The sequence below is a fragment of the Coenobita brevimanus genome, chromosome 39 (assembly GCF_032717465.1).
Source record: "Coenobita brevimanus isolate Jiangsu-jjx chromosome 39, ASM3271746v2, whole genome shotgun sequence".
NCBI lineage: Eukaryota > Metazoa > Arthropoda > Malacostraca > Decapoda > Coenobitidae > Coenobita > Coenobita brevimanus.
Genome location: NC_136992.1, coordinates 30,003,237 through 30,029,819, shown reverse-complemented (window position 1 = coordinate 30,029,819; position 26,583 = coordinate 30,003,237). Strand labels below are relative to the sequence as shown.

The 26,583-nt window shown below is 39.5% G+C and overlaps 1 protein-coding gene across 1 annotated transcript; it reads left to right on the top strand.

Annotated features, from left to right (window-relative positions):
• The first annotated feature begins 1,147 nt into the window (after nucleotides 1–1,147).
• LOC145396777 (prolyl 3-hydroxylase 2-like) lies at nucleotides 1,148–26,215 on the top strand. Its single transcript, XM_080270070.1, has 13 exons — nucleotides 1,148–1,497; nucleotides 5,293–5,518; nucleotides 9,962–10,105; nucleotides 10,773–10,953; nucleotides 12,138–12,263; nucleotides 12,792–12,928; nucleotides 14,024–14,140; nucleotides 19,914–20,147; nucleotides 20,742–20,837; nucleotides 22,363–22,513; nucleotides 23,448–23,568; nucleotides 24,773–24,851; nucleotides 26,021–26,215. The coding sequence occupies exons 1-13, from the start codon at nucleotides 1,256–1,258 to the stop codon at nucleotides 26,213–26,215; spliced, it is 2,049 nt and encodes a 682-aa protein (XP_080126196.1). The 5' UTR covers nucleotides 1,148–1,255.
• Nucleotides 26,216–26,583: the final 368 nt, after the last annotated feature.

The following is a 26,583-nucleotide window of genomic DNA, read 5'->3' as shown; positions in this document are numbered from 1 at the left end:
GTTTCCTTTAAGCCCTGGTTAGTAACTATATAACCAACCCATAGGTGTTCCCTATATGTCAGCAGGTGGGTTGACAAGAGGGTTAGTGCCCCTCCTCGTAAAACAACTAACTCAGACAAACGGCCACCCTTTAATGGAATTGTGGAGTCTGGTTATAGATGACTTCTTTTTTTTTTTTTCCAGCTATGGAAATGCATCTCATATTGCAGGGGTGAACCCCTCCAGTCCGACAAATTGATCCTAAGCTAAATAAAATCGTCATGGGATGACGAATGACTAACCAGGAAAAATGTTAGCCTGCGTTTTTGGCGCTGAGGCTGTGCGGCATTATTGCATGATCATTATGACATGCCCTTGTCAGACTCTAATGCACACGACAGGCTAAACTGGTATGTACTACAACTTCTTGAAGTTGCAAGTCTTAAGTTTTAACGTGGCACTTCCCTGACCTACTGATCACAGTTTTACGTAATACATTGCAGTATGCTGCGATTCATTATGTATCTTGCAAATGGTGGATTGTTTGTCCCGTTATAAGTTAAAAAAACGAGTACAGAGTACATAATACAACAAAAGGAGGTGGAAGTCTCGCATTATTTCTATCAGTATTACTTTATACAGTGCACAAAATTCCGAGAGATGGCAACATCGTGTTAGGTTAAAAAGAAAGTCTGTGGTTCTCGTTATGGTGGTTTGGAGGTGCCATGTATGGAGTTTACAGAAAATACTCAGTTGTGAATCTTTTGCGTGCAATATCGAAGTACACAGATACTTAGACTTATATATTAGTGAAGGAAAGAGCAGACCAGCAGCTGAGTTCATTGACCCCAGGCCTTAACAGACGCCAGTTGTTTTCCCCAATGCACTTGATATGGATTTTTTTCTTTTATTTGGCAGTTGTTAACGGAGGAAACTTGGAACGTTTTAATGCTGTAATAAATTAAGAACATAAGTAAAGAGTGTGCCCACGCATTTATGAGTGTTAGTAATGGTGGGGATAAAGGCCATGAGGTCAGTAAGGGAGTGGGTGTGGGTGGCGTGCCGGGTGCCCAGTGTAGGAGTGTCTGGCGGGTGGGAAGAGAAGAGGTGATGTGGTCCGAGAGTTAATTATCTTACTTCACTGTCTACGCGCCTACATTATCTGACATTTGAAAACTTAAGTGCCAGTACATACATGAAATAGCATAACTAAATTCTACCAGAAAAAATACGTAATATACCAACGCATTAAGTAGAAAATTTCCAGACAGGCAAAATGATGTCTAGAGCGGGGCGAGTCGCGACAGATGTGTGTTTACTTGTGCTGAGCGTCGGATGGTCAATGGCGGAGGGGTTGATCACTGACTCGGATAGCACGTCTAAGCTTAAATCACAACCTTATGACTTCCTGTACAATGAAGGTGTTGCTGCTTACCTGGAGAACAACTGGGAGGACTGTGCTAAATATCTGGAGGAGGCATTGGCGGACTGGCACTGGATGACGGATAATACCGCCAGGTGGGTGCCAACTTCAGACTCCATACAGATAGGATACAGCGAAATCCTTTATTCAGAAGATTGAACAGAGTCCTTAATTGGCAGAAGCTCTCACTATATGAGTAGCAGCTACTTAATTGGCAGTTTGGGTATAATTTTTCTGTGTTATAGTTGCAGCCAAAAACAGAAGAGCTAGATTTTGGTTCATTTTTGGGGGTATTTTAGACGATCCTAAGGCACTTCAGTGGCATTTTCGTCTCAAATTATTTTTTACACTTAAAAAGGTTAGGTTAAGTTATCTTGAAAGTAAAATGCAAATAATTTGTAACAGAAATACCATAGACGTGTTGCAGAATTGTCTGAAATACCCAAAAATGGATCAAAATCTCGTAATTTTGCTTTTGGCTGAAACTGTAGTTGACAATTATATTCTTGTCTTTGGGTGTCATGTGGTATGTATCAGAGAATTGTGTGTAAGTTAACTGATGGTAATTGATGATTGTTAGTAGCTTACATATATACATTACAGTAATTTTGAATACCTGTAACAAACTGTTCATATATTGAATAAGTTAGGTACATACTGCAGCATTGACTTCAGCTGTCGTGAATGGGTAGTGTAATTGGTCAAACTTTATATGTACACCTCATGCGATTTTCGACTTTTTGTTAACATTTTCTAGTAGATTCGGTTATTCTAAGAATCTTTTCTTTTATGACATTTCTCGGCAATTGATAATAAATGAGTTATACGTGATTTATTTCCGCCAATCAGACGAGTGCTCATTGCGTCAGGCAATAAAAATCATCCCCAACGAAGACGAGGATACTGATTAAGGTAAGCTTCTAGGTTAGGTAATTTTAATAGGTTAGGTTAGGTTAATTTCCTTTAGCTATAAAAATAGGACGTTTCACATGGTAACAGGCATCCATCCTGAGTGTTTTCTGTTCCTCGTTTATTATCAATTTCCAAGAGAAATGTCATAGAAGAAAAAATTGTTTGAATGACCGTATGTACTAGAAAATGTTAATGAAAAGTTGAAAATTGCATGAGGTGTACGTATAAAAATTGACCGTGTAATTATGTTCGAAGATAAAGTGCTATAGCTGATACGTCTGTGAGTGATATAATGGCTGGAAGTTAGCTAAGGTATATAAAAGCCACACTGTCATATTTTGGTTGAGAGCTATACCACAAGTAGAGTACCAGAACACTGCCTTAATTCAAGTAGACTCGATAAACGATGTGTAGCAGATTTCATTTTACAGCAACATTTAAATGCTGCCTGATATGGCATACTGAGCAGATAAGTCAGTTTGCATGCCATTATTTTTCCACAAAAGTATGGGCACGGTAGTTATATTAAGAACATTGAGATATATACAGGGGTTAATATATTAAGTTTAGGGGGTGGGGAGAAATCAGTGTACAGCACTTCCATTGGTACCTGTGAAGATTGGGGGGGGGGGGTGAGAAGCCTGTTGACTGCCGATGACATCACTTGTTTCATTGAGTGCTGACTGCTGTTGGCATCAGTGTACAGCACTACCAAAAACTGCATGCATCCACTGCAGTACTGTACAGTACTGAAATATGGTTTATCCTCGCTAACACAGTTTTCCCTAACCTGAAAATGGTCTAACACGGTACAATTTTCCGGAAGCACTGTCACTTATGACATGGCCATTGATGAAGCTAACAGTTTTTTTTAACCGGGTGGGCTGCGATGAGATGAATCATAGGAGCATTGCCTTGCCAACGGGCATCTTCTATCTCCCAGCCAATAACCCTTCAGCTGCTGAACTCCAGGAAGAGGATATCCAATGCCAGCAGGAAGAAGAAGCCATTGATAACATAGATGATGATATGAGAAGTGTTATAAGTGCTGTTGACACTGAAGGATTTTAACCAGTGTTCTCCCCTTTACCTCCTCTCCGGCATAGTGTCTCCTCTTATCCTCCCAAAAGGTAAATAAAATGTGGCTTTTAACCGCAACAATACTCTTTTATAATTTTTTGAAGGATATTAATGCTTTTTAGGAGGTTAAAATTGGGAGTATAACAATATTTTGCACCACAAGGGGGGAAAAAGTGGACTTCGGTCAGGAGTGCGGAAGGAAACGGGGTTTCAAGAGCCCTTGTAACACGAAATTTCTATAACATCGTAAGGGTGCAGAAGCAATTAACTGTGTTTGATGAGGACAGACTGTACCTTCATGTTATATACTGTACATGTGTTTGATTTTTTTTTTTTTTTTTTTTTTTCTGTATACCCCTCGGCTGGTTTGAGCTAATAGGAATGCATTAGAAAAACGTTTTTCCCATTGAATGAAAAATCATGACAACTTGGTGTGGGATTTCAGCAGGGAAGGAATTTGGTGTTAATTATGGTACTGTATACAGTATTTCATAAGTTACAGAAAGAGGAAAACAGTAATAAGGTAAGTATCCTCCCCAGCAGACACGGCCATGGGTCATGTATGTCCATCACCTTCCACTGTCTTTCCAGTTGTCTTTGTGAGTTCACTCTCACTTCCACCTTTTGTTGGCATTTGTTTCTCTGTAAGGGTGAATGGATGGTTCAGTGATCCTCGCTGTCTGCTGAGGGGCAACATATTATTGGTTTTGAGTGTACATCTCTTGAACTTGCAAACTGTTTTTCAAATTTATATGGTAAAAAACAAAAAGAAAGCAGATCATATGGTAGCTTCCAGTGATAGCAGTTTTGTTATACTTGGTGAGTCAAAGAGAATACAGTGTGTTGTCTGCAGTGAGGTTGATGTTTTTCAAAAATATCCTTTAACCCCATCAGCCAAGTGACATCTTCCATTTGCCATGTTCTGTCTCCAGATTTATTCAGCTTAAAATAAACATTTCAAACAGAAGGGTATAGATACAGCATTAATAGTGCCCTAGAATATGATAAGCCTTTCTCCATTCATCCATCAGCCAATCCTACATTGCCCAATGAGGAGCGTAGGAGCCAGGGGCTAGGCAAGTTGGTCCTGACATTTAAGATGAGAGTGACCAGCCTCACTCATCCCTGAGAGGCATAACATGAGCAATAAACCCCAGTCATCCCTTGGATGTAAACCTTCACCGGCTTAATCCGATTGGAGCGCTGTAATTACCCTCTAAACCACCAGGCACCATAATTTGGTTTTATGGTTACCACCCAGCATAGTAAATGGTTTCCTGGTGTACAGGAAACCATTATAAGTTGAATAAAATGATTTGATAGGAACAAGGATTTACCTTGTACCAAAAATAGTGTCACCCAGATTCAAGGAGATAAAGTAGATATATCATTCATTCATTCATTGCCAGACGCCATGTATCCCAGACAGGGTGGCCAAGGGCTTAGAGTTAGTTGTTTTACAGGGAGAGGCACTAATCCTCCACCAACCCCACTTGACGTAGGGATGCCAACAGCATCTGGTGTTCCCAGGCGGTCACTCATCCAAGTACTAACCAGACCCAACGTTGCTATAACTACCGGTAATTGGAATATGTGCCACAGGCTACCATAAACTTCAGTATAGAGTTTATAATATCAGTGTCTGTGCAGTTTTTTATATTTATTGGTGTTTTTGTCCTGCTTTCTACATACAGTAGTGTTCCATAAGTTACATACAGCTAACTTACCAGTTGTTTCATTGCTACCAGTGAAACTAATTTGCTTGTTTCCACAATTTATACTGTAGTATCGTTTGTAAGTGAAAAATTTTATTAATTTGGAACACCACCACCATGTAACAAGGATATACTGTTGTTACATGTATTCTTGATCTCATACCAATGTACTTTTTTCTCCAGGTGCCGAAAAATTTGTAATAAAGAAAGTGGTTTGGCAGAGTTGTTCTCTGCAACCTTAACTGAAGATGACAGATTTTATGAGCGAGCCGTGCGCAGTACGCTTTGTGTCACCAAGTGCAAAAAGGACGTGTTTGGGGATCGCATGGACCGTGTAGTAGAGAGCCATATCAAGGAATATTTTGAAGAGAGAAAACCCTATGATTACCTTCAGCTGTGCTATTACAAGGTGAGATGACTAATGGTGAAATGCTTTTGTGGGGCCTGCCTTTGGTTCCTTGTTTCTCACATTTAAAAAAAAAAAAAAAAAAAAAAAAACTGTTTGGCAAAAGATGTTGGCAAATATGACATCATAGCACATAGGGAGGGAGATCAAGGAGCATCAGTAGTTTGAGGAAAGAGTGTTTCTCTGATCATCTACAGCTGTACAACAACAGCACAAGGTGAGATGATTACAACACATTTGTTCTAATGACCAAGATTCTCAGCTCTGATGCCCAAGTGTAGTTGGAATGGAGGGTCAGTGAGGTTAGTAAATTAGGAGACTTACTCCTACCTTGTTACTAAGGCTTTGATTTTCATGCAGCCATAACTTAGTAGTTAATTCAAGTTATGGGAGTGAGAGTTCTATTAGGTAAAAGAAAAAAAAAAATGAAACATACTGCTGAAGATTGATGACTGATCAGATTTTGCACCAGTGTTAATGGTTTATTACATTTTCAGACATGTTGGTTATCAGATATTTGGCCTAATTGATTATGCACTCTTTATGATACTTCTCCAACTTTCTTGTGTGACTGATCTTGTTTTTGTATCCCTCATGTATAAGTGGGAAAGGGGATGATGCTGATATAATAATGATGAAACAATATTTAGATAAAGTCAGGCTTGGTGTACTTAAACTTTACTTTTTGTTTAGTTTTAGTGATCATGAACATAGCAGTATACTGTAAATGGTGTACACAGGTAGTTATCACCATAGTCATCGTCTTCAGTACCTTGTATTCTTTTAAGAATCCCCCCAGCAGGAATAGGCTGTGACAGAATGGCCTTGAGACTGTTCTTACATGTTTCTGCTCTTCCCCCCCCCCACTTTTTTTTTTTTTTTTTTTTTTTTTTTTTTTTTAATAGCATCCTCATTTTATAACATTACCCTCAGTATCAACTGATGTTCTTTGGCCCTCTGTCTGTGTGCATGCTTTGAGCAACTCGTTATGATCTCATTATGTTTATCCATTCAGGAATGCCACATTTCACTCTGATAACTCTGCTTTTCATTCTTGAGTTCCTGTGAATTCCCTTATCATTCATTTCATCCATCATGCCTTTGCCTGCAGATATTCTGAAGAAACTCATTTCCTCATCTAGAAGTCTAGTGTTAACCATCTTTTGCAAGCCTGGTTTCACACCCATTCAAGGGTGTTGGAAGTAGCACACAAAGTAATCATCTTACTGTTCAGAATGATGTCGTGTTCATCACTGTTTTCTCCTCTAAAGTGATGTTTCTTTTACCTTGGCTTTATTTTACCCTACTTGCACATGGCAGATGTCAGATGTTTAGCAGTAATTACAGTACCTCCTTGAGCATCTTACCACCTATCTATACCCTGCAATTCATTCAGCTTCTCTCACTACACTACTCTGTACATTGTCAAATTCTCTTCCTTTACTTTCCCCATTACTTTATGGTATGGTACAATAAAGCTATGATAATGAAATATATGATCTGATACAGTATATGTGAACTTATTGAGAGGCAGACAGCCAAATATATCTGTTTACTGATCTTCCTTTTTGTCATAATTATGTTCATTCACTGCTTTATCTGAATGCACAAGGCACTATGGTCGTACAGTTACTGAGGCCTTTCGCACAGCTTAATGTAATCTTGTACTGTACTTGCACGGTGGTTAGAAATAGTAAGGAATTTAAAGGAAGAGAGACAAAATGCAGTAGAAATATTGATTATATTACAGTAGTACTGTACAGTATTGGAGGCTCATGAGAAAATAAGATATCTGTACGGGTAAAATGATGAAATGTAAAAAGTATGCTGTATGCAGTACTGCAGTACTCTGATTTGCATATATTAAACCATTTTGGCAGATTTTTAACATACCAGACAGTGTAGTGTAGTTGAGAGGGAGGATGAATGGAAAGATAAATGTCATATGTCAAAGGTCATGTTTTTTTGAGTGTATAAGTCCTTCTAGGATTTCTGTATTTTAATGAATTATGTTCATTGTGAGAAAGTTACTACATGATAGTACTGTGATACCAACTCTAATTTATGGAAGTGAAGCTTGGATTTTGTTGGAAGGACAGAAGTCAAGAGTGAGAGCAGTGGAAATGAGTTATTAAGAGGAGCCTTCAGGCTGACAAATGAGGATATAAAGGAGCGTTGTGGTGTGGATGTGATAGGAAGCGTTAGGAGGAACACACTGTGGTGGTTTGGCCATATGGAGAGGATGGAGGGTGAGAGACTGACAAGGAGAATGTATGTGAGTAAGGTGGGGGGGGGGGGAAGGCCGAGGATGAGGTGGAGGGATGGAATGGAGAGGTATATGAGAGAGGGGGGTGTGAGTTGGGAGCAGGGGAGTGAAATGGCGGGGAACAGGGCGACATGGAGGCGATTTCTTTGTGGCCATCCCGTAAGGGATTAAGGCGTCGGGCAATAGATAGATAGATAGATAGATAGATAGATGTTCATTGTTATAACATACCGAAGTATTCTCATTTATGTTTTATCTGTGTTTTTTGAAATACCAATATGGATTATATAAATAACCTATGACCTGTAAGAGAATATAATCCCCTTAATTCTGACAGTGTTACCTCCCACCCCCACTGGATTCATTTTCAGACGATCACAGGGCCAAAACATCAGCATTCATTTTAGGTGAGATGTGGTGTGATTAGGTTTATGATGGCTATGTATAACCTTGTGAGTCCAGAAATTCTCTCCAAACATAAAATTGTCAGGTGGTAGCAAGAATGGGAGGGGAAAGAAATGTTGGAATTGAAGGGGTGAGTATGCTATATGCAGAAACAGTGCATAAGAGATCCTAGAGAGCCACTCAAGCTGATAAGAATGTGGGCCTAAGTTTGTAAACCATATCTGTCCACTCTACCAGTTTGTTTATCTGTCTGCCTACAGTATCTTTTAATCTCTCAGCCCACAGCATGTATTGGTCTAACTGTCTTTCTGTCTGTATATCTCTTTATTGTGTCTATTTACAGTATCTGTATCTCCGGTATCTATCTGTCTGTCTTTAGCCAGACACCATAGTCCCAGAAGAGGTGTCCACAAATAAATTTCCTTGTCACCTTTTCCTCTGCCTTGAAGCCACTAACATCTCTCATATACAGTACCTCACCTCCCAATCCCTCCACCTCATCCTCAGTCTCCCCCTCCTCTACCACCTCTTTCACATACTCTCCTAATCAGTCTCTCATTCCCCATATATTATGAAATTGCTGCTGATGTTACCTGGACATCTCTCATCAGATGCTCTGGCTCAGTCAGTAACAGATGAAATGTGAGCCTCTTGGGGGGAGGCGGTGGCTGAATTGGTAGGGAGGCGGCCTGCAGTCCTAATGGACCCAGAATCGAGTCCCGGCTGGGGCAGGGAACAGTTTGAGGATTTGAATTTCCTAAAAAGCAGACTTTCCTGATCTACCAATTGACCCGCCAACATGTCGTAAAAATACCCCGGCTAATACCAATACACCAGTCCTTATGAGACAGCCCTAGCATGTAGTCAGTATGGACGGTGGGTGTTTGCGCCGAAGTGGTGACAAGTGGAGGTGTAGGGGGACTACTAGGCCTTGGGATAGGTCACTGCCCCCGAGAAGTAGGCCCTGCAGCCTTTGCCCAGAGTCGGACACGTAAAAAAGAAAAAAAAAACATAACTTTGTGACTTCCTGTTTGCATGTCAGGAAGGCCTGTGCTTTCACCCTCACCTCACAGAAATCACCCAAGTGGTGCTGTAACATAGGGGTCACTTCAGTTGCCTCTGGTTTACTGCACTGTTCCCCCCCCCCCTGCTGTAATTCCATCTGCCTTTAACATGCTTTTATGTTGTCCTCCATCTGCTTTATGTTTAAGAGAGTGAAATTCAATTTTTGCTCATCATTATTGATTTCTCCAATTTTATATGTAGTACTGTCCAGCAAGCATATTGCTGTTGGTTATGGTCCTGGTGTATGGCTCCCACCCAAGGTTCTAAATGCTTTCATGTAGTGTAGGAAGCCATTTGACATCATGCAGTGTAGTCACCTGAAGGTAGCACTACGTCAACTGAGTTTCTGTTCACATGGAGGAATATGTTCAGTACAGAAAAGTGTGTTAAAAGTAATTTATCTCAGTACAACTGTCACCAGCAGTTCTAAAATATAACTGTAACACAAAAACTTGTTGGAATATATATTTGAAGTTTTGACATTGCTGATTTTATTTCTTTTATTCTTGCCATCTACATATTATTCTGTAGATTTTTTTTTTTTTTTTTTTTTTAACGAGAGGTTAGTTACAGCTTTCATTAATTCCATTACCAGAGATACAAAATAAACGTGTGTGGTGGTAGCAGAAAATAATATAATTACCTTGGGGTTGAAAGGGTTAAGGTTTAAGCATATGGCCCTGAGTGTGTTGCATGTCTGTGTGTTTCAGTTGGGGCGCATAAAGGATGCAGCCGATGCAGCAGTTACAGTGTTGTCAGCTCAGCCCGACCACCAGGTGATGACAACCAATCTACAATATTACATCACTGAGGGAGACATCAGTGTGGATGATGTAGTCAGCTTGGAGCTTAAGGTACCTGCCCTTTATACAACATTGTATCCCTTGAATCAGGTGATGTACAGGAAGTTCTCATTATTGTACCAGTATACATTAGCTGTGACATCACCTTAGCAGACAACAAAATTGGCTCAGATGATATGGTCAGCTTGGAACATTAAGGTGGATGCCCTCTGTTATAGGCTATTGTCATTTACCCCATGCATTAGATAATATTTTCTTATTGCTTGATAGCTATTACATCACCAAGACAAATGTCATAGTACATGCAGTCCTTGTTGTAAGCAAAGGATGAATCTTAAAATATCCAAATTTTGCTTTATTTTATTGTTTTACATACAACTGCTTCTGTAAAGCAGGTAAAATGGTAAATCATCTTTGCAGATAGTCATTTTTCCCTTCTGTCTTTTCCCACTTCTGTATTGGATCAGTAGTTTTAACCAGTCTATACCATACAACTCAGTCCCATGCCTCTCCCCGTCATCCCCTTCCCAGTTAGTAAGAGAACTTTAAAAGAGAGTTTTGTTTAATTTACTTAGGACATAATACAGTACCAAAAAAGGATGCTTGAAGAGGTTCCTTATAATGATGGCTGCTATTAGCTGATACAGTCAGCTTGGGGCTGTTGATGAGAGTGTGGGCCTTAATGCTGCTGATGCCGGAATGTTTTGTTGTGTTGCAGGAGTATGGCAAGGAGTACATCAAGGGTACCGTGGCCTATGACAATGCTGATTATAAGACGGCGGTAACCCTCATGGAGAAGAGTTTGACGTTGTTTTATGAGAGTTATGAGGATTGCCGTTTTCTGTGTGAGAACCCATTTAATCAAGGCTGGTACCCTGACTTCATTGCATCGATTGCAAGTAAGGAAATCAGTGTTCAGTAAAGAAATCAGTGTTCAGTAAGGAAATTGGAGAGTTTGGAAAGGAAATCAAAGTGTTCAGTAAGGAAGTCAAAGTGTTCAGATTCTGTTTTTTTTATACTTTATGTGGCATTGTGGCATTGCTGTGAATGTATTAAAAATCATGTGGAGAAATACACTGAGGTGATTTAGTCATGTGTTGTGATTGGAAAATGAGATAGACGAGGAGAGTGTATGTGAGAGAGATAGAGGGAGGGGGAGACCATGAATGAGATGGAGGGATGGAGTGGAGAAGTATGTCAGGGAGGTGGTATCTGAGTTGGAGAGAGTGCAGCCGATAGAGGACAAAATTACCTGGAGGAGATTTGCTTGTGATCACCTCTTCTGGGATTAAGGCATCTGGAGATAGAGAGGTAGATTGTTTTTTAAAATTTGGTTATCAAGTTGTGTGTGGTAATGCTAGAAAGCCTCATCGAAAAAATGCCTGATATATATGTTGATTTAACCATTGAAAGATGTACTTGAATGATCTGACGATTCTGAACATTTGAAGTTTATCAGCATGCAGTATAAGTAACATCAGTATTTCCTTTATAATTTATCCATAGCTATATGATTTGTTATTTCTTTGGGCATATATATATACTGTATATATATATATATTTTTCCCCTGTAGAGGTGAGTGGCATCATTCACTTGTGAAAAAATTGAAAGCATTGTCCAAAATAAAGTACATAGTTAAGTGGGCTGTACCCTTGAAGTTATTACTTAAGAGGATGAACTCTAGCAGATTGTGAGTATATATTAGTGTACTGCGAAGGTGATACGACAACAGGACTATTGCACATTTGTTGTAACCTAACAAAAATCCCTAACCTCTTTCTGTGTAGGTGATGGCCAAGTATGTACTGATTGGTTGGTTTGACTAGTAACTAAAGAGACCCAGTCCAACATAATAAATAAGGCTTATCAAAATCCATAACCTCTTTCAGTCCAGGTGATGGCCAAGTGTCTTCTGATTTAAGTGGTTTGACAAGAAACTAAGGAGATCCATTCCAACATCATAACTAAGGTTCATCAAATTTCATGCAACCCTGACTTGGTATTTATCTAGTTTTGTTAGGAATAAACAGATTGACTCAAGGCAAAAAATTAGTACATGTTCAGTATATTATTTCTTCTCAGATCACTACACATACACGCTGCGCTGCAAAAGGAGGTGTTTGTGGCAACTCAGCGACCTCTTTGGTGAAATTGATGATGAATTCTTCCCATCCTACTTCAACTACCTACAGTATTCCTATTACCAGTGTGAGCAGTGGCATTGCATTCAGTTACATTAAGTTCTGTGGAAGTGCTTCACTGTCAGTAAAGGAGAAAGATGGTTATGTGTTGTATGACATAATTAGGTTGCTAAATATATCAGTTATTTTAATTTTAATGTTTATTCATCATAGTGAGTAGCATGAAGGGTCAGGATGCTGCTGCTGGTAGTATGGAGAAAGTTGTTTGTATTAATACAAGACCCATCATAATTTCAGTTAGTTTTTAAAATCTACTGTGCTTAATGTGGAAGTTAAGATGAAGCAGGCTTCTTATAATTTTCATTGCAGATCCATGGACTCCTTTAGTCTGTTGATATATTTCTTTCTTTTATACTTTCATGATTGGAGGGACTTTATGAACTAGAAAAGTAGTTAACCAGGGTTGAACAACGACAACAACTACCAAATACCTCCCTTAGTTTGAATGAAATAAATTAGTGTAGGAAGAATACAATATGAAATCTGTCATTGTGGTGAGGGAGTTAATAATCTCATTCTGTATTGTTTATTATAGTGGGTGATATGAAGAAAGCGAGTGAAGCAGTTGAGTCGTACTTGGTGATGAGTCCCGAGGATGAGACACAGAACCGCAACAAACAGTTTTATATCACACAGGAGGAGGTGGCGGAGGAACTATTTGTCCCAAGAAAGGTAGGATTTTCTGTACATTTGAGTCCTTATATGTTGGGGATATGTTCAGATTATCAGAGCTTTCTGAGTAAATTACGTGTACCATGAACTTAACAAAAATAAAGAAAAATAGATAAACTGGAACATATTGAGGACCTTCTGTAATTTTTGTAGATAAGCCAAGTGCCCCTAGATTATTGATGCAGCCTCAGAGGATTGCATGTTTGTTACTTAATCATCGCACCACTCCAAGCCTTCCTCTCATTACTCCAAACCTTTCCATCACCACTTCAAGCCTTCCTCTCACCACTCAAAGCCTTCCTCTCATTGCTCGAAGTCTTCCTATCATCACTTAAAGCATTCCTTTCACTTGTTTCACCCGTCCAAGCCTTCTTCTCACCACTCCAGATCTTCCTCTCACTACTCCAAACCTCCCTTTCAAGCATCCCCTTCTCCACATCAAGCCTCACCCTTACCACATCAAGCCTCCCCCTTACCACATCAAGGCTCCCCCTCACCACTTCAAACCTCCCTCTCACCAATCCACATATTCTGTCTTGTACAGTCAGCTCCACCTCCAGGCACTGCAGGGGGTGGCATGTTGGAGGTCAATATGGCATCAGTGTTTTTGTTTACATGACACATTTACTTAGTTGGGGCAGCCTCATTATTGTGGTTATAACGTGACTCCTGTAACTCTATTTTATGGTTGCAGAATTTGAATACTTGTAGATGAAATAAATCATGTATAACACCAGTGCATATAATCCTTGCCTTCTATGATGGCTTTGGACTGAACATGGCTTTAGAGTGATGGGGGTGTAGGTTTTCACAACTGTAGGTACCAAGACTAAAACATAGGACATAGATGGACTGAGTGACTTAACCATTTTGATTACATGAAGGATTTTATTTTCTTTCTGTTTACAGGTTAGGAGAGATTTTTTGAATGGGATCAGTTTGATGTAGCCTTCATTAACATTGAGGCTTCTATGACTCACTCGAAGTTGAATAAAATCGTCCGATATTAGCTGGAATAGCACCATCAAGTTGTCCCCACCATGAATTGTTTAACAAATAATTGTGCATGTAATAAGTGATACTTTGTCTTTCCAGGATGTTGTAGCATTCAGAGAAAGGGAGGACTTTGAAGAAAAGTTCGTGGAGTTCATCGAGACCAGCTTTGCTTTCTTGAATAAGGATGATGATGATGATGATGATACTGAACATAAGGTAAAGGGAATTGTTGTTGTTGTTGCATAACCTTGCTCTGTCTGGCTGAGTAGACCCATTGACCACAGGTAAGCAACTGTGTTTATGGGGCCATCCTACAGGTACAATACGGTACATATTATACTGTTGGGATCTGGCGCCCCTTTGCAGTAGGCAACGGCTTACTAGGGTTGGACCAGGTTCCTTCCCACAGTGAGGTACCCAGTTACACAAATGTCCCTCATACTCTCCATATCCCCAGAAAGATGGATGTGGACTAAAGGAATAGGGCAACTTCAGCCTGCAGCCCTCCAGGTTCAAGTCCTGATGTGCTCAAGGCCATAGCTGATGTAGGCAAAGGAAAAGAAAATAATAACCGGTGCTTAAGAAAAAAAAATATCACAGGTGATCATGTGGACAACAGCCACTGGAAGAAATTGTGTCTGAGGCTGTGTTTATAGTTATGATACGACACTTCTGACTTGGCTTTGACACTCTTTGGTGTAGATATAATTTTTTCCTTTGGGGCTTCATGATAACTAGTCTGAAATAAGGCCCATTACAGGTACAGTATTTATTAGATTCATGTTGTGTGTGTAGGGTGATACTTTCTTGGTGGTTACTGTTGAAAATAAATCACAGTACCTCATGTTTGTGTAAATTATGGTTATGTCTTTTAGGAAGTACAGTACTGTAGTATTTAATGAGTTTTTGACTACTAACAGTATGTTTCTCTTCAGAAAGCATCCATGCTTGATCATATTTTTATTCTGTTGCCTAGCCGTATGCAGTATTAATGCTTCAAACACCTTACTCATGCTTTTTCATGTGTTTTTTAATGTATTATTTTAACACATTGTGCTTTGTTGGGATGACCTTAACTCTGACCAGCTTAATTTTCAACTGTATGTGCCACCATGAATATAACATCTGTAATTTTGTTCACACTGTTCAGTTATTGTATATTATCATCACACCACAGTAGTCAGTAGGAGGGTATTTCAGTATACCCCAGTGCTTGTGTAAAGAAACAATATATAATACCTCTTAATTTTCTTCAAACTCCTTTATACTGGTAGTCCATTTCCTAAATTCATAGTATCCTTTGCTGGTACCGAGGTACTGTACTTTCAGTTCTCTCAGGCTGTGATGGGTACTGACTGAGTGCAGTAACTTTGAGACATGCTTCCAGTTCATGACTGAGAAGTTACAAATGCTGAAAAGCACTAGTTTCTGATTTCAGAACAACTTTAGTGAGTTATGAGCAACCTTAAGTTAAGATTAGTTGTTAATTCAGTCATAATAATATTAATGATAATAATAATAATAATAATGATGAAACAATTTTGAGACAGTTATGAATGAGAAATAACTAGTGAAATACCACATTGGTCATGCTGGTCAAAGTTGAATGGCTTCCTGGGGGTGCTTGTATTGAGCATCATGGTGGGTACAGCTCTTTAGCTACTGCACATGTATGAAGATATGGTCCATATCTTACTACCAGTGTTGTTCCCTTTCAGACTGATCCTTTGGCTGACTCAGAACCTGCTACAAACACCAGTGGAATAGGGGAGGGTGTGAGCCCCAATACTGTCAGTATGGCTGAAGATCATACTCCCAAAGTAGAATTATAAGTTTATTTACTGTATAATATGTATCATTGGTTCACATATTTCATTTTAATGCTTATGGATTAAGACGGTCCTTGCAGAGAGCTCTGTAATGTTTAGCGTGTATTCAAGGTGTACTTAGGTGGTACAAAGGTTGTATGACATGTTGTGTGTCACTACTGTGCATGACATATTGCCTTCCATCACATTGTGACATCTATAGAACAGATAGTTCATTTATCTCTTGATTTATGTATTTCCTCTGAATCATAATCTTTCAGTAACTTACATTTTGGTGTATCCTAAAGTGGCACTTAACATAAGATGTTGGCATGTGTTGTAGAGAATACGCTGCTGATGGTAATTATTTCAGATTCTTTGATTCACTAGACGTGTGATAAAAACATAAATGATACTGTACTTGTACATTGGGATTGCTGCCTATATGAACTTGGGCAGCATTGCAGTATTGTAAGAGATCTAGGTTTCTATTATACCATTTTGCCTGAAAATTACAGTCAGACCTCAGTATGCGATAAGGTTGAGTGAAAATTCGCTGTGTAACGACTTATCATGAGGTTGATATCATATGGATTCGTTGGGGTTGGGAGTGGGCCAAGGACCACGTAACCTAAAACATAAAAAAAGCATACCTTTTTATGTTCCCCTCAGCACCCTCAGTAGCACCACGCTTTCCTTGCCAGACATGATTTCCAAGTCACAAGTTTCAACATGTTACGTGCAAAATGTTATCAGTCCACTTCTTTAGCAATAAAAGTGGTGTTTCAGTGCCCTTGCACATGCAAAACGGAACGAAAGGGAAACAGTCACAGTGAATGTAAACACTGGGTGGCCATCTTGGCTCAGATGTCTGACCATCGCCTTGCATGGGAGGCACCATGTATGCATGGAATTGTTGTATGCGGCCACCACAGTTATCGTATAAGCAAATTTTGACATCGTTGACTCAAAACTGGGTATAACTTAGTTCTTAATTTTATAGATTTATCGCATACCAAGCTGACATACCGAGGCCTGACTGTGCTTCACCCCATGTGGTTTTGTAAAGTTATTACAGCTTGGTGGGGTGTGTCATTAAATCAGCCATTTTCCTGTATACCTACAGTACCATTGTTCCTATTCGAGTATAGAAAGGCATGGAGAAGATTGAACTTGAAATATTACTTAGGAATACAGTGCCTCCTGTACAGTATTTTGCCCGTACAAATTAAGTTTCATTTTATAATTTTATCTGCATCATAAGAGTTGCACAGTCAGCAATCCTGTTGTACAGTATTGCCTTGTCCATCCTGATCTGATGAGCTGCACCATGGTTACACTCTTGTTGTGGGTGAAGGTATGCCATTGACAGCATTTTCTGTGTAACATCTTGTGACAACACAGACAGTCACAAAAACTCCGTCAAGTTGTTGTGGTCTGTGATTCATCATGATGTAAACTTACTGGACTGCAGGTTGAAGCAGCCCTTCTCCTGTAGTTCACATCCCTCTTTCAGGGAGTGGGAGGAAACTGAGGAATGTTTATGTAACCGGCAGCAGATTTTCCAAATTATGTTGGTGCCACTATGGGATGGCTTGGTGTCACTGATGTGTGAAGTATGTTTAGTTAAGATAGTATCCTGAACTGTTTGTTTAGATCTGATCATAACCTTTATCAAGGCAGTGAATATGTGATAGAGTTTTGACTGAGAGTGTGGTGATGTTGACATGAAAATATATTTGCCCACAGTGACCCCCTAAAGTGACAGGGTGAGGCCACCATTCCTTGACTAACAGAGCAACTGACTGACATGGTGCTAACACTGTGATCTCAGGTGAACCTCTTGTTTACTTTCATCCCCTTCAAATCAGTGATGTATTTTTCATTTTACTCTTGGTACCTGTTGACAATTTCAGAAATCACCCCAGATCTGAACAGAATTGTATATAGGTAACAAGAACAAAATAAAAAGTACATTGTTGCATTGAAGTGGTTAACATTTCTTTTACTGATATGAATATGCATGATATTGTGTCTCAGTGGCATAACTATTGCCACTTTATGTACCAGACACTGTTCTCATAAGTGATCCCTTTAATGTAAATTCACATACTGGACATTTGAGTTTTTAAATTACTGTAAATATTTTGTACTCAAAACATCTATTTTATTGTATGCCATTTTGTAATAAACAAAACACAAAATCATGCATATCATTTCTGCCTGCATATTAATGGTAAAGGTGCATGAACTCACTGGAGTGCCATGGATGAACACACTTTAAAAAGGTGAAATATGAGAGTCCAAAGCTAGGCTGTTTATAGTCCAGATGAATCAAGGGTAGGAGACTGACCTACTTCCCCTACAGCTTTATTTTAATATTCATTGTCATTGGCGGCCAACCCAAATAAAACGGAAATACCTCTACTTTATCCACTTCATGCAGTACAGTACCTCTTTTTCAATGCCACATACTGTACAGTAGGTCCTTGTTATTCTAGATATGTTCCACTATATCACTACTTTTCTCATAGCCAGTACTGTACATTGGTAAAACTGGTAAAATGTTTTTATAGGTAGCAATAGAATTTTGGCGTCTTTGACCAGTAAAGAACACAATGGAACATGTACTTAGGACATACTGTATGGTACTTGCTGTCTAACATGCCTTATTCTTTGTGATGCTTGTAACATTTTAAACATACATATAATGAATGATTGAGAGTAACTTTTTCTTCATTTAAACAACAACCTTTCAAACTAATTAATGTAATGTTCTGTTTTTTCCTCATATCATCTTTTCTTTCTGAACTTGCACCACACTTACACATATGTAAACTTTTCGGTCTGACTCTCTCAGATCTATATCTTAGGTGTCAACACAACTGATAATTGTCATTATGTTCAATTCCTCCCCCCCCCCCATACCAAAAGTAGGCACAAGGTTGTCTTTGTTTTTATATAGGGTTTGGTGAAGTTTGCAGGTTCTGTAGATGTCAGCAGACAATTAGCAGGTGTGGGAAATGTGACAAAGCCCGAAAAAGTGAAGTAGTGGAGTTGTACAGTTGGCATAAACAACTGTGTACTCAAACAGTAAGCGTCATACACTAGGTCACTATGTATATGGATGAGGTTATGAAAGTGGTTAAAAATAAAGTTGTAGGGCAAGTGGTGAGTGTTGAATGGACTAAATTATGTTGCAGTGACAGACATAGTGAAAAGCGGGAGACTAGAGAGAGGCTGAAAATATTCATAGGATATGATTTGTGCAATGCAGAAGTATGGTGTAGTATTTTACTGAAATAGATTAACCTGAATTGTTTAATAATAGCAGACATCGTGACAACATGGAGCCTAGAGAGAGACTAAAAACAGATTCATAGGAGTTCGTTTATGTGATACAGTAGTGAGAGGTCGTATATTATTAAAAAAGAGTGGATAGTATCATTCTGCTGCATCAAATGTGGTGAGACAGTAGAGGGACTGAAAATAGAGATCTGTATCTGTAGGATACTTGTGTGCTTGGTATGCTACAGTAGTGAAGAGCCCAGTGCTCTTTATAAGGATTGCCTTCATGTCTCCAGTATGGCAGACAGGATTAATGTGAGAGAGTTTGGTTTGGCCTCATATTTATGCAGAGTCATAATGTACAGGGTTTCAGAGATGTCGTAGCATATTTCGTGGTGAGTTATTTTGCACCCCAGTTATTTTAGTACCCCAGTTTCTCTTGCAATATATTGTGATTGAAAAGTGATATAAATAGTATACAGGAGAATGCTGATGTACAATCTGCATAATAAATTGCCAAGGAAGAGGTGGGAAGTCTTCTGTGCCACTCAGAATATGGGCCTGGGTTTGAGTTACAGGGTGTTGGTGAACAGTAGAGCAAGGAAAGCTGCCTCATACACATTTCAGTTATTGTATGTTTAGTATTTCTTTGGTAGCTGTCACTTCCATGCCAGTGCACTGTAAAATGTTCATTAAAACTATGGTTAGTAATGAAGAGATTTGTAGTCCAGTTTGCAGTTGGCTAGTGTGACAACTAAAATAATCTAGTTCGCTCTTTTTTTTTTTTTTTTTTTCCCCCCCACCTGTCTGCCAATCAGGCAGTCTAGCAAACCATGTATCAGTCTGTAACCAGTGCCTATTCAACCACCTTAATTATGTGTAAAATATTTCAGTTGTCTGCTTGCTATCCTGACAAGGACAAGCCTCAGCCAACAAAGCTGCCTCTTAGCAAAACGAGCCAAGATTTGCCCGAGTTGCGGCAGCGTGCAGTGACCCAGCTGAAGAACCTGGCAGAGCAGGATGTGCGTGTGGTGCAGACACCACAGCAGCTGGGTGGCCAGCGGCGTGTGGTGGCTGAGGGATTCATGTCACCCATGGAGTGCCTTGTTCTCAGTGAACTTATCAAGGTACAATATATCACTACTAATCCCCATATGGTCAGGGCAGCTTTTGTATTGTATTGTATCTGAACCATTGCCAGACAGTTTTTATGTAGCTGATGGCAGCTGGTGACGGGATTATTTTGCTCATGGAGCTCCTTGTCCTCAGTGGATTCAGTAAGGTGTGGGTATGTCCTCATTATATCATCTTTTGTTTGTTAATTATAAATTTAATTATTTATTTATTAATTTTTTTGCTGTTAATGTCTTCAGTCTGGTGATAGACTTGATTTTATTCTTACCATCACCAGACAATACTTTTCAGCTCAGGAGAGTCTTTTCAAACTGAAGAGGTTAGATACAGTACCCTTCAGCAATACACTCAGCATATAGGGTAAAGAACAACCAGGGAAAAAAGTTTGTGTAATATTTCACTTCTTTTACTACTTAGTTTCCTCTCTTGAGCTAGTATTCCCAGGCTGAGAGAAATTTGTTAATGATGATGGTGTTTGTTGTTGATGAGGATGTTGATGATGATAATGATGATGGTGAGGAGGATGATGATGCTGGTAATAATGATGATGATGATGATAATAAGTACTAATGTTTGCTATGCCCCAGTTTGCAGCAGTGGAGGGAGACGGATACAAGAACAACTCATCGCCTCACACGGCAGCTGAGAACTTCCAGGGAGTCACACTAGGGAGAGCTGGCCTGGTTGGTTTTGTCCTTCTCCAGCTTTATGTTTTCATTGTGCACCAAGCAAATTTAGTGTCAGCAGAGAAGTGGTGATCAGAGAGACTAAAGGGTTTCTCAATTTTTGTCAGTATAACCTATCTGGGTAGTAGAGGTAGATGGTTAGCCGTTATTGACTCTGTGGGGTACAACATAAGGATGAGATGTATCCATAAGCATAGTAGTAACCCATACAGTCACAATTTTTATGCACAAAACTCAGCCTTAAGAATCCTAGTTCAAGTTCAGACCCACACACTGATTTTTTTTCCTCAACATTTTCTAGCAACTGTTAGGAAGTAATTAGCTGGTTTTGGCATTTGGTTTAGCATCCAATCCATGGAACACTTCAGCTGTGCCTTGGCAAATCTGAAAGTGGATTCTTGATGAGGAATTATGGCATAATTATGTTTTCTATATAAGCATATACTGGTAACCAAATTTTGATGCCTGGTGGTTTAGTGGGTAGTTATTGTGCTCCAGTCGGATTGAGCTGGTGATGGTTTATATCCAAGGGGTGATTGAGGTTGATTTTTTTATTTTTTTATTTTTTATTTTTTTATTTTTTTTTATGTGTCCGACTCTGGGCATAGGCTTCACATCCTGCTATCAAGGCCCAGCAGTCCTCCTACATACCATACACCTGTACATGTTACCACTTCGGCGCCAACACCCACTGTCCATACTGAATACATGCTAGGGCTGTCTTATACAGGACTGGTGTATTGGTATTAGCGGGGGTATTTTTACAACATCTCGGTGGGTCTTCTGGTAGATCAGTAAAGCCTGATTTAATGAAATTCAAATCCTTAAACTGTTCCCTGCCCCAGCGGAGATTTGAACCTGGGTCCTTTGGGACTGCAGGCCACCTCTCTACTGATTGAGCCACTCAGGGATGAGAGGCTGGTCGCTCTCATCTCAAATGTCGGGACCAACTGCCTAGCCCCGGGCTCCTACGCTCCTCATGGGGTAATGTAGGATTGGATGATGGATGGATGGATAATTTTGTATTTCCTGTGTGAACATGTCTCATGAAAAATAATGTCCTTTATCCTCACTTTCGTAAAACATTTGAATTAGAGTGTCACAACAACCAGACCGGTAGTAGCGGAAATAAAAAATGTTCTCATTACAGTATCTGAATGTGTATCATCTGACTGAAGGAGTTAAGTCTGGATAAGTTTTACAAACTAGTGGGGTTATATAATCTTCATTAACCCCTCCACTCAGAGAGTCTGTTACAATATGCCACTGGTTTGGCTAAGCCTCTGAGAAGGATGCCTGAAAGCCACCTTGCCATTGCCAGTCTAAAAGATGTGATGTCAGTACAGATTCCCCCCCCCCCCACATCCTGACTTACTGTAATGGGTGAAGCATTGAGTTTAAATCAGTGCAGCCACAGTGGTTTGGTTGAATAAAATAATTTGGAAGGAGAAAGAAATAGCCAATAATGTAAAGCATCATCTGGAAGGAACTTGGCTGATTCATTGTCATATCACTTAAACAGATGGTCCATACGGCACTAATAGATGATGCAGTGCTCGAGTTGATTCTGGATGTGACTGACCTGTGCCGAGACTTCCTGGAGCGACACTTCCACCTGCAGGAACCTCTCTACTTCACCTTCACACACCTTGTCTGTCGCACTGCACGCCCAGGTCACTCTCTTTCTCCTTGTGTTCTTTCTTTCATGCTTTCTCATTATCACTCATATGTCATTGTACATTATTGTCTAGTATGGTGGTTAATCCCAACCTTCATACTGTGTGCTGTTGTCATGAAAGATGTGAATATCATGTTATATAAGATCTTGGCTGAAATTTCCAAACGCAGTCTTTTGGTCTGGCATACATCAGGCATTTTTTCAGCAAAAAGAGACTCTGTACTTGTATAACCAAAAAATTGATTTGCAATACAGTACTAAGGCAGATCTTCCACTAGAATGACCAGTTGCATTAAACTGGTTGTATGCGGTTGGTTGCTTTTAAATCAGTTACACTGATCTCCACACACTGGGTGAGACAAAATTGCTAGTTGCAATAATGTTGTCATATGAGGTAGGATGTAGTTTTGTGGTAGTATATGCTGCATGAGGGAAAGTCAAGGTTAATCTGGGCTTTTCCGTACATCACTACAAATAGTAATTGCAGAGCTGTTATTACCACTTATTGAGAATAACCTGTAAAATGGTCTCCAAATACACTGTTCTGTCAATCCAAATATAAAACAATGAAGAACATAAAATTAGCAACAGGAAGAAAATCTGTGATTTCACCTATTGATGCCATTCAAATTTATTTATGTTAATTTATGTTTATCTGTGTGTTACATTTACTTCAGGAATCACCTAAAGTTAGCGCAACAAACCCTAGAACACCGTGTATTATCAAGAGTACATTGTTGTACTTGTAGTTGGTGCAGTTGATAGATAATGGGTGGGGTGGAGAGAGTAGTATGTATTGGAGAGAGGACAGCCTGATGGTGGAGGACAGGGCAACATGGAAAGGATTTACTTGTGACCATCTCACCCAGGATTAAGGCATGTGATTGTAGCTGGAAAGATTATCATAATTTTCTTCTTGCATTCCCCAGAGATGTCGTTCAACCGGTCAAGGCTGGACCTAAGCCACGGGGTGCATGCTGATAATTGTATCCTTCAGGACTCAGGAGAATGTCTCAGGAAGCCACCCGCATACACCTACAGAGACTACAGGTAGGTATAGTACCTCTCCATTGTAATTAAGAACACTTCATCTTGTGCTGTCTGTTAAATTTACACTAAAATCCTGTAATCCGAATGGCAGGGGACCGAGGGTCTTTTGAACTATTTTTTTTTTTTTTTTTTCTGACCACTGGGAGGGACCTCTGAAAACATTAGAAATATGTACATGATCATTAACACTTTCCAGTTTGGTGATACTATTTTGATTCATTGGAAAATTTGAAAACGTGACCAAAAAACATTAAGAAAAAAAACAGGATAAACATTTTTATGCACTCGTTTGACTTATGCTCATCACAACTTTTTTTATTTTATGCATTGTCACTTTCGTTTTTCATTCATCTTATTCAACAAAGCCTCAGCATTCTAATGGTATAAAAACAGATACACTAGTCCAAATATTTCTGAGTGAAAAAAGATAAGACAAGAAAAAACTCAAGCACACAGCAGGGTAGGAGGGAGGGAGAGCAAGGAGGGGGGGAAAGTGGGAGGATTCTGCTGGCTCGGGGGGGCAGACCTTCAGTTTATCACTTATTGTGTTACAGGCTTTTGTTTATCAGTTTTCTTTCCATCACGGCTAGTAGGTGTGGGAGCCATTGCTACTTTGTTGTAGTCACTTATTGGTCTGAAAATCAAGTGGAATTATCAGAAGAGTGTCAGACTGGGTACAGGTATAAACTGAAAATGGCCATCCTCCCCACATGCTGCCACTCCCCGCTGCTAGCGAAATTTTGGTGCATCCTCGAAACTTTCTGAGTATTGGGATATTCGGAGTATTGGTGGTTGGATTGAAGGACTTTTACTGTATATTAAGACTGGATGGTACACAGTCACCCCAGAATCATCTGTATAAAGTTTTTGATGAAGTGTTAGAGGTTTGTACTGGTTGTTCATAAACCACATGACTGGTACGCTCACATGAGGTTTATAATATACAGTATACTGTAGGATAAAAAGTGGCGATAACTGTGGCTGTTGTTTGTAGTCCTGTAGTTAAAGACTTTAGGACGATAAGATATCCATCACTGCTGAGCATGGCATGAGAAAGAGAAAAAGTGTAGTGAGGTGCCAGTGGAGCTGCAAAGCAGTATTGAAGGGAGTTGTATATTTTTGTATGCTAATTAGTATGATAATGGCCTTTTTCTTTTTTTTCTGCATCTGCTAATTTGATTGACATGCTCCTATTCTTTTCCAGTGCCATACTCTACTTGAATGATGAATTTAAAGGAGGTGAATTTATCTTCACACGTGACAAATCTGGACTGTCATATGAGGTATGTTGTAATTGAAAATCAAGCATGTGGCATAATTAAAGTGTCTTCAAGCAGCAGTATTTGAGCCTTTCAATCTAATGACATATTTTTCTGTTTTGTTCTTGTTTCCAGATTATATTGATTTTGAGTAGAGTTTTTCAATGCTGAAGGGGTTATGAAGGCTGTGTCTAGCCCCTAAAGCCATATAAAATTGTCAAGGGTTATCAGGAATTATAGAAAAAGGACATCACTGTACTGAAGAGATGTAACAATAATTTGCACATATCTGATTTCCTTAGATTTGGATACTTTGTCGGTGATGTGAGGAGGTTATTACTGTACTTAGCATTTATGATATGTTGTAGAATTATCAGGAATTCTTGTTATTGTTTTCAGGTAATTAATTTGTTACTTAAATCTGGAATGTTTCTTGAGGAATTCCCATACTGATGTTGTGTATGGACTGGGAGCTGGACTAAGTACCATCCATCCATCCGTCCATCATCCGATCCTATGTTGTCCCATGAGGAGCGTAGGAGCCCAGGGCTAGGCAAGTTGGTCCTGACATTTTAGATGAGAGTGACCAGCCTCACTCATCCCTGAGTGGCATTGTGTGAGCAGTAAACACCAATCACCCTTTGCATATAAACTTGCACAGGCTTAATCCAATTGGAGCACCGTAGTTACCCACTAAACCACCAGGTGCCATAATTTGGTCATATGGTTACCACCCAGCATAGTAAATGGTTTCCTTGTGTACAGGAAACCATTTTGCTTGTCACTCAGTGTAGAGCCACCCATAGGCAGCAGGAAGAGGAAAGAGTGAAAGAAAGAAAGACAGAAGAGGGAGTGTAAAGTCAACTAAGTACCAAACCCAGCTAATTACATCCCAGTGGATGCTGGAAACTGACAGAAGAATAGATGTCTTAGATGTATAGTATGGTTTGTAACAGTATGAATATTAGCTTGTACCTTGTCTCTGTTTACTTGTGGCTCAGTGTTTCCAACCTGAGAGTGTTTACTTGTGCCTGAATGTTTCCTGCTTGAGAATGATGAGTTGTGTGACTAATTACTAAACATTTAGCAACACTGCACTCTTATGGTAGAACTTTTGAGGGTCTCAGGTAGCCAGCCATCTACTACCATGTCATGCTGTTCAGTCATCTTGTAATGTTTACACTTTTCTGTAGTCAGCAGTGAAACCCCAGTGTGGGCGTCTGGTGGGGTTCTCGTCTGGTCCAGACAACCCACATGGTGTGCTGCCGGTGTGGGAAGGCAGCCGTTGCTCCCTGGCCATGTGGTTCACACATGACAAGCGACACAAGGAAGTTGAGCGCACACTTGTTGAGCTCCTCCTGGATAAGATTAGAGCTAATTCAGTCTAATGGTAGGTGACAGGTACAGTTTTGGACAGTAGTATCACATCACTTTGAAGTCAGACTAGTATGAAATTGATTGTAATATTCATAATTGGTAGGTGGGAGCTATCAACTTAAGTAACATTTTTTAGTCAGCCAGTTATAAAATGCTCTTATAATAATTTCTAAATGGTTGTTGACAGCTGCAAAGATAGGCAGTAATATCACATCATTTTTTTAGCCAAACTATTATGAATGCGTACATAGTATTCTGTAAATTTTAAGTGACAGGTACCATTGTGAACAGTAATATTCCTTCATGTTTATTTTTTATATATATATATTTTTTTTTGTTAATGTAAGGAAGAAGGAACCAAATAGCTGAAGTATGACAG